General features: G+C 38.6%; 1 protein-coding gene across 2 annotated transcripts; it reads right to left on the reverse strand.

Annotated features, from left to right (window-relative positions):
- Positions 1-1902: 1902 nt before the first annotated feature.
- Positions 1903-7700, reverse strand: LOC144628394 (ETS translocation variant 3-like). Of its 2 annotated transcripts, none has more exons than XM_078486491.1 (3): positions 7621-7700; positions 6567-6823; positions 1903-2975 (listed from the first exon to the last, which is right to left on the reverse strand). In XM_078486491.1, the coding sequence occupies exons 1-3, from the start codon at positions 7649-7651 to the stop codon at positions 2601-2603; spliced, it is 663 nt and encodes a 220-aa protein (XP_078342617.1). In that variant the 5' UTR covers positions 7652-7700; the 3' UTR covers positions 1903-2600. The 2 variants fall into 2 exon arrangements, with proteins under 2 accessions (XP_078342617.1, XP_078342618.1); XM_078486492.1 differs by having other exon boundaries at positions 6567-6820; positions 7621-7652.
- Between the last annotated feature and the right edge of the window lie 516 nt (positions 7701-8216).

Raw genomic sequence — 8216 nt, forward strand, 5'->3', positions numbered from 1 at the left:
TATAATTAAGTGCGTCAGAAGAAAAATATAGTGTGCCTCCTGCTTGTCCACGGGTTAAGTGTCCCCAATTAGTAGAGGGTTTTACCCTCGGCCAGATACCACTGACACGGAAATAAAGTTGTTGATTGATTGATTGATTGAATCGTCATATGACCACAATGACAAAAATCGCTTGGATTATAAAATCCATGACGTCATCCGTAAGATAAAGAAACCAATAACCCTCTATCTTGCCGCAAAGCTTTTCTGGGAGTCCTGTCTATGTGTTAACCTTTTTAGGGGCTCGGAACGTTGGGGACAGGGCTCCTGGTTGGAGAGCATCACCGGGATCAAAACCCTCGTCCATATTTTTACACACCTTTCTTTGCGCTGCCTCCAGTAACCGAACATCTGGAACAGGCTAGGACGACGAAGTCCGTTGTAGCGAATTGGACGACACGAAATTAAAATAACTGTAACAAAATTTGGGGAGGAAAATAAGACATACAAATTCTCCTAAGGGACGGACCATTATCTTCCTGGAGGGGAGGGAGGGTATGAAAAAATTTTCCCCTGCAAACAACCCTTCGCTGCAAACATTTTGTTTCGAAAAACTATTTTTTTTATACAAATCGTGTTTGCAAGGAACTTATTTCGTCTTTTTAGGCCCTGCAAACAATTTTTTTCAATATATTTCCTACCCCCCCCCCCCTTCCAGAAAAATAATGGTCCGTCCCTTACTAGTCTTCAGTAAAATAAATAATGGGAACCCTTATTTCCCTTATTTCCTTATAGTAGTATTAACCCCCACTTTACCCTGATGTCAACATACAAATTCTCCTTACTGGTCCCCATACATTTCTTATAATACTAGTTGGGGAGAATTTGATGATGTATCAACCTTTTAAGCCCTGATGTCAAAATACAAATTCTCCTTACTGGTCTCCATACGTTATTCGGAGAACTATTTGGGCGAATATGATGATGGAACTCCCTGTTTCGTCCCAACAACCTGTTTTCAACATTTGGTCGAATGCGAGAAAGCAGAGCTAACAGAATATGTTTATGGTTATTTAGAGTTCTCCAAGGAGCGGCCGCTGAAGTCTCGAAAGCCGATTTATCAAACTTCTTGCAGTCACTAATGAAGCATTTTATTTATTATCGGTGGCCAAGCGCTCGATTTTTTTTGTCGGCAAACCATAATGGAGTGTACTAATGAACGAGCTCAAACATTGCTCACACATTAAGATCTGTGGTCTAGTCTAATACCTGACCGAACTTAATACAAAGCTCTTGATCGCTGTCGTGATTGTGTTTCAGTTTCTTATTCGATGCTTATGCGTGCGTGTGTGCAAAGGCTAGGTATAATTAGATAAATGGATAAGTCGAACTTAGACCAGAGTGAGTAGCCCTCACAGCCGGACGTAGCAAAAGAAATTAGGAGTATTGCTACGTACTCCACCTGGATAGGAGGCTAGTGCAACGCCAAGTTCCTCTCCCAGCATTTTTACGTAAGGTTTAAGATTGTCACCATAAGGCTACTCATTTTCCTTCACTCCTGGTTGGAGAGAGACACTGCGAGAGCTGTCTTGCCCAAGAACACAACTCAATGACGTGGTAAGAGCTTGAACCCAGATCACCCAATCCAGAGTTCAACGCACCGCGTCTCCCAGAATTGCTGCTTACGAATTCTTTTTATCCCACAAAAACTTCCACGGAGTAAATATCTGCTAAAAGTTTGATTAAACGATTTATTTATCGCCCTCGTCATCATTAAAAACGTAATTTATGATGTACACAAAGGACAGTTACATGTATCAGGTAGAACAGATAAAGTATGGCCTTCTGATTAAAGACATCAAAAATACAGGGAAAGATATGTGATTGGGATTAAAATATTTGAAACATTTATATATATTGAAATTAAAGACATTTGATAAAAATGTTTTATGTCATTTATCTGACATTTAAAAAGGACTTGCTTTTTTCACACTTAATAGAATTGAAACAGTTTCTATGTAGGACATTCACTCGAAGATTGTCGTATGAGTTGGTCTAAGATGCTGTATAAAATCTCCCACTTGAAGCTTGATTGGAATAGCGAGGTGCAAATTGTTATTAAAGCTGGTGTTTAATTGTTATTGTTCTATCAAATATGTTGTATTTCTTCGAGTAACTGAGGCACTGATGGTCACTGACATTGTCAGTATAACGAAACAACTAAAAAGAAATACCATTTTCCTGGATGTTGTTTTAACTACTGATCTAATCACGTCTTTTTACACAGTTTAGATCCTCAGGCCTACAACCATCGTCAAAAGTGTTGGCACGATTACCAAAATAATTCCTTGTCTCCCCCCTCCCCTTCTCAATGTTGAGCTCCCCAACATATTGCACAGACAATCCTTAGCCACAATGGGGTTCAACATTGAAAGGGGGAAGGGGACCTCGCAAAATGCTTGCATGAGTCATTGACAAAGTTTAAGCGTCAAGTATCGGCATTTTTATCTTTTTAGCGTAAGCGTTCCAACTACTTCTGTCTATGGTTGTAGGTCATTAAGGTAAAACTGATATAGTCACTCAGAATATAATGGCGTTTCTTCAAAATCGACACTTAATTCCTAGCAACTAGTCTGCTGAATAACAGAAACAGGAATAGACGTCGCAGAAGGAAATGTTGCAACCGTCGCAACCAGTTTATTGGGCGAAGGACCAGTAATCTGAAATATCATCTCCTTCCTCATGTCATTGCTCGGAGAAGAAGGAGTTGGGAAGCGTAGGCACAAGCAAAGAGGACAGTAAGACATGGGCACGACTGGCCGGGACCAACGTTTCCAAAGGGGAGTGGTAGTGGGGCTAAACGAATTTGCAACAGAAGAACCAGTGATTCCTTCAGGAGGTTCTAACTTGACTTGAGGAGATCTCCTATCGCCAGCTGCTGGTGCGTCGTTGAAGAGACGTTTGTTCAACCTGTACACAAACCTTTGGCAAGGAACCTATAATACAACATGAAACATGTCATCAAGTCTTATCTTAATTCAGATTTTTTCGTCCTTTCAATCCGTCTAGGCAGCAGCCTACTCAACCAGCACTGCTAACCCACCCAGTCAGTCAGTCCATTCCATTTCAGTGCAGTCCAATCCAGTCCATTCCGGTCCAGTCAGTCAGTCAGTCAGTCAGTCAGTCAGTCAGTCAGTCAGTCAGTCAGTCAGTCAGTCAGACAGGCAGGCAGTCAGTCAGTCAGTCAGTCAGTCAGTCAGACAGGCAGTCAGTCAGTCAGTCAGTCAGTCAGTCAGACAGGCAGTCAGTCAGTCAGTCAGTCAGTCAGACAGGCAGTCAGTCAGTCAGTCAGTCAGACAGGCAGTCAGTCAGTCAGTCAGTCAGTCAGTCAGTCAGACAGGCAGTCAGTCAGTCAGTCAGTCAGTCAGTCAGACAGGCAGTCAGTCAGTCAGTCAGTCAGTCAGTCAGACAGGCAGTCAGTCAGTCAGTCAGTCAGTCAGAGTTAATTAACCAGCGAAAATGAGCTTTATACTTGCCATTTCGAACACTTCAGTTAGTTTAGTTTAGATTGAGATTAAACAATATTCATATTTAATTTTTAGTGTTCATAATTTCAGGCAATAACTGATTATTTAATTTTCAACGTTTAAGTTTACATTATCCCCTGAGTATAGGTTTTATTCATTGATAAGTAAAATAATCCATAAGTAGCTACCTTCCTTACAAAACCAAAGAGACAGTTCGTGACAATAACTAGAAACTGCTCCACAAGACATTCTAGATTCATTCTAGTGGGATTCTTTAATTTAGAAAGTGCCCCCTCAATCTAGCTGTTACAATTTCGAAATACCGCTAATACATAGTATACAAGGCTTTTATAAAGTACCGACAAACTCCTTAGTTGTTGCTGCATTTTATTTAGAAAGTACCACAACACACTTTTCGAGTTGTTGCCGTATTTTAGAAAGCAGATCAAGTCTTTTCCAGTTTTTGCTCTGTTTTATTAAGTACTCCCCATATGAAACCTTTTGAGTTTTCTCTGTGCTGTATATTTATTACAAATGTTACTAAGCTTTCGAGTTGGGCTGATTTAGTCTTACATTGCAGTTGTTGCTGTAGGCTTATCAAGAATTAATAACCACTGACAAGGCTGTTTTCGAGTTGTTGCCCAGCTAAGGAACTTAGAAAGAGTATACCACAAAGATTTGGAGTTGTTGCTCGGTACTATCAGTGAGTACTTCGAGTTGTTACTGTGTTTTAGAAATCACCTCAAGCCCTTTCAAGCTGCTGTACGATGTTGCAGTTTAGAAAGTACTTCAACCAAGTCAAGTAATGGCTGCTGTAATTTAGAAAATATATCGAACCCTTTCGAGTTGTTGCCGTATTTTAGAAAGTATTTCAAGCCCTTTCGAGTTGTTGCTGTATTTTAGAAAGTTTCTTAAACCCTTTCGAGCTGTTGCTGTATTTTAGAAAGTTTCTCTAGCCATTTCGAGTTGTTGCTGTATTTATAAAAATCGTTAAGCCGTTTCGAGTTGTTGCTGTAATTTAGAGGCCAGGGTTCCTTAAGCCCTTTAGAGGTGTTGCTGTATTTAAGAAAGTTTCTTTAGCCCATTCGAGTTATTGTTGAATTTTAGAAAGTTCCTTAAGCCCTTTCGAGTTGTTGTTGTATTTTAGAAAGGTCCTTAAGCCGTTTTGAGTTGTTGCTGTATTTTAGAATGTTCCTTAAACCCTTTCGAGTTGTTGCTGTATTTTAGAATGTTCCTTAAGCCCTTTCGAGTTGTTGCTGTAATTTAGAAAGTTCCTTGATCCCTTTCGAGTTGTTGCTGTAATTTAGAAAGTTCTTTAAGCCTTTTCAAGTTCTTGCTGGATTTAAGAAAGTTCCTTAAGCCCTTTCGAGTTGTTGCTGTATTTAAGAAAGTTCCTTAAACCCCTTCGAGTTGTTGCTGTATTTTAGAAAGATTCTTAAGCCCTTTCAAGTTGTTGATGTAATTTAGCAAGTTCCTTAACCCCTTTCGAGTTGTTGCTGTAATTTAGAAAGTTCCTCAAGCCCTTTCGAGTTGTTGCTGTATTTAAGAAAGGTCCTTAAACCCCTTCGAGTTGTTGCTGTCATTTAGAAAGTTCCTCAAACCCTTTCGAGTTGTTGCTGTAATTTAGAAAGTTCCTTAAGCCCTTTCGAGTTGTTGCTGTAATTTAGAAAGTTCCTCAAGCCCTTTCGAGTTGTTGCTGTAATTTAGAAAGTTCCTCAAGCCCTTGCGAGTTGTTGATGTAATTTAGAAAGTTTCTCAAGCCCTTTCGAGTTGTTGATGTAATTTTGAAAGTTCCTTAAACCCTTTCGAGTTGTTGCTGTAATTTAGAAAGTTCCTTAAACCCTTTCGAGTTGTTGCTGTAATTTAGAAAGTTCCTTAAACCCTTTCGAGTTGTTGCTGTAATTTAGAAAGTCCTTTAAACCCTTTCGAGTTGTTGCTGTAATTTAGAAAGTTCCTTAAACCCTTTCGAGTTGTTGCTGTAATTTAGAAAGTTCCTTAAACCCTTTCGAGTTGTTGCTGTAATTTAGAAAGTCCTTTAAACCCTTTCGAGTTGTTGCTGTAATTTAGAAAGTTCCTCAAGCCCTTTCGAGTTGTTGCTGTAATTTAGAAAGTTCCTTAAACCCTTTCGAGTTGTTGCTGTATTTTAGAAAGTTCCTTAAGCCCTTTCGAGTTGTTGCTGTATTTTAGAAAGTTCCTTAAACCCTTTCGAGTTGTTGCTGTAATTTTGAAAGTACCCTAGTTTAGCTGGTGTAATTAAGTACAAAAAGATTTCATCAGGGTTGTTGGCTGCTGCTATTTAGAATACTCTACCGACAAATCGTTTGAGATAATTGTTCTACTGAAGTAGTGCAAGGCTTTCGAGTAGGCTGCTGTAATGTTGTTGAGAGTTAAACGAGTTTAAACTGCTGTAATTTAATTTCAAAGCTTTTTTAAGAGGCAAGCATGGCCGAATGGTTTGGGGCCCTGGTGTTGTAATCCGGAGGTCCCCTGTTCAAGACCTGCCCTGGCCACTAGCTGGATTTGTTCTTTGTTGTCCCGAATTCAAATCCTCGACCACGCTTTGTATATAGCCAACTGGTCTGCCTCCTGCCAGTTGGGATTTTTAACCTTGTTATGTTCATATAAAAATATTTGTTTCCTCTGTTTCAGTGGCATGCCTGTAAACTAGCTATCTCGTAGAGATATGAAGCTAAGTACATGACCACAATAAACACCATTTATTTTATTTTATTTTTTATTTTTTTATTTTTAAGTTCGTTTAATGCAGTTTGTAAAGTACTACAATTGCAACCTTTTGTGTTTTCTGGTCTTGACTGCCTTTTTAGGAAATAACCTTTTTAAAACATTTGCTTCTGTAATTTACAAAGTACAACTAAGGCTTTTGAGTTGGTTTCTATATCCCATTTTTATGGTCATTTTTGAGTAAAGAAAAATGTACTTACAACTTAAAGTACTCAGAGAAAATTTAACATTAAAGTTAATGAAAATGCTAAATATCAAAATTTCAGCTTAACTAGTTTGCTGCAGTAGTAGCGTTTGATACAGGAATTATTGACTTACCTTTTTAATAATTCCCTGTTGATAATAATACCTTAAGGCTCGACTCAGTTTCTTGTAAGTCATTGCTTTGTTTCGTTTAAATATCCCCCATCTCTTGGCGACTTCTTCAGGGTTATTCAGTTTAAACTCTCTGTGTTCTTTTCTGCTCCAGCTAATGATTGCTCTACAGCTATCGTTTCTCAAAAGCTGCAGCAAAAACTGCCATAAATGGACTATATTTCGGTGGCGATGTTGTCTGTCCTCTGTCTCTTTCTCTGCTAACAAAAAAGTCACAATTCCAATGCGTTATTCAATATAACCACGTGTGTTCCACGTTGTCAAAGCTAAGCTAGTGTGGGACAAGCTAAATTTTCAGTTGAATCATTCAAATAGCTCATTCAAGAATTAGAGATTTGTGAATAAACTGGTATCTCAAAGCTCATTTCGAAGTCCGTTTTATTTATATTTCAAATAATGTAAGTAAACAGACCTGCTAAAAATTATAAAAGGTGTTTGCCCGCGTAGATCTAGATTTTGTCACGTTCAAACAAAGTTATAACTCTGATATGTACGAGCCTTCTGGTAGCTGCAGGGAACAAAGCTTTCATGGAACATCGGCTATTTATACAGTAAAAACAATAACTTTTCCTTTCCGACAACAATATAACAAGCTTTCGATATTTTAACGAGAAACATCCGAGCTACATAAGGTACAATGTACCTCGCTACGAAAGCCATGTGGTGCGCGCTTAGCTCAGAAAAGAAGACCATTTTGCTCCTCAGCTGTCAAGAACAAGGAAATGTCAGAAATAAACTCTGCATAAAAATGATTTCAGCTTCAAATGAAGGTTTCCGGTAATAAAAAAACAGTTACCATTCTTCTTGGGTTCGATTAGACTTATGCCGCATTCAGTGTTTCTATATAACAATGACCAGTGGAATGGTTAGAACGTTAACAATTTGTGTCTATACTCTATGGGTTACAGGTTCCTACGAGGACATTAAATGTGGTAGCATAAAACAAGCATTGAGGCTCTAACATCATAAACAAAAAAATAACATGAAGTGTATTTACCATTTTGTCTCAGCTCACTCGATAAAACCATGCTGAATTATCTTCTTACGGCCGTTACGTCAAGCGAACAGCGAACTCCGTAAAGATTGTTAAATTTGTGACTGACTCGGATAACAGCGCATGAAACTCCAGCTAAAGGACTTCCTTGAACTTCCTTGTTTATAAACAAATTTAAAGCACAGGAAGTACAAATAACATTGATGTAAGCATCAGTCTGCCCACGCTATTAACATGCAGATACAGAGAGCAGACGTGCACTTATAAATTACTTATAGAACTTAGCCGAAGTGGCTGATGGGTAAACTAATTCGGCAGACAAAAGGCCGTCTTTCTTAGCTTTCACAAGTAGCAAAATAATATTATGACAGTTTGGTTTTAAAAATTATATTTTGAATCTTATTATCGTCCCCACTGCAATACGTTTTTCAATGCTATTTGCCAGCTAGACTGCTGCTCAGACTGCAGGATCGAAATGATGGCCTATTTACCGGCTTTTATCAAAGTGATCAATGTACTAAGCGCTATTAGTATTGCAAGCACTTTTCTAATCGGAACTATTCCTATATAATTTTTTTGTCGCTAAACCGTCTCCAAAA

The sequence above is a fragment of the Oculina patagonica genome, chromosome 10 (genome assembly GCF_052425735.1).
Source record: "Oculina patagonica isolate OP01 chromosome 10, crgOcupat, whole genome shotgun sequence".
Taxonomy (NCBI): Eukaryota; Metazoa; Cnidaria; class Anthozoa; order Scleractinia; family Oculinidae; genus Oculina; species Oculina patagonica.

Excerpts from the sequence above, each read along its gene's own strand:
- LOC144628394 (XM_078486491.1), bottom strand. The coding sequence starts at position 7,651 with ATGGTTTTATCGAGTGAGCTGAGACAAAATG. Across the intron at positions 6,824-7,620 it reads GAGTGAGCTGAGACAAAATG|CAGAGAAAGAGACAGAGGAC; the intron begins GTAAATACACTT and ends CTTTTTTGTTAG. Across the intron at positions 2,976-6,566 it reads AACAGGGAATTATTAAAAAG|GTTCCTTGCCAAAGGTTTGT; the intron begins GTAAGTCAATAA and ends GTTGTATTATAG.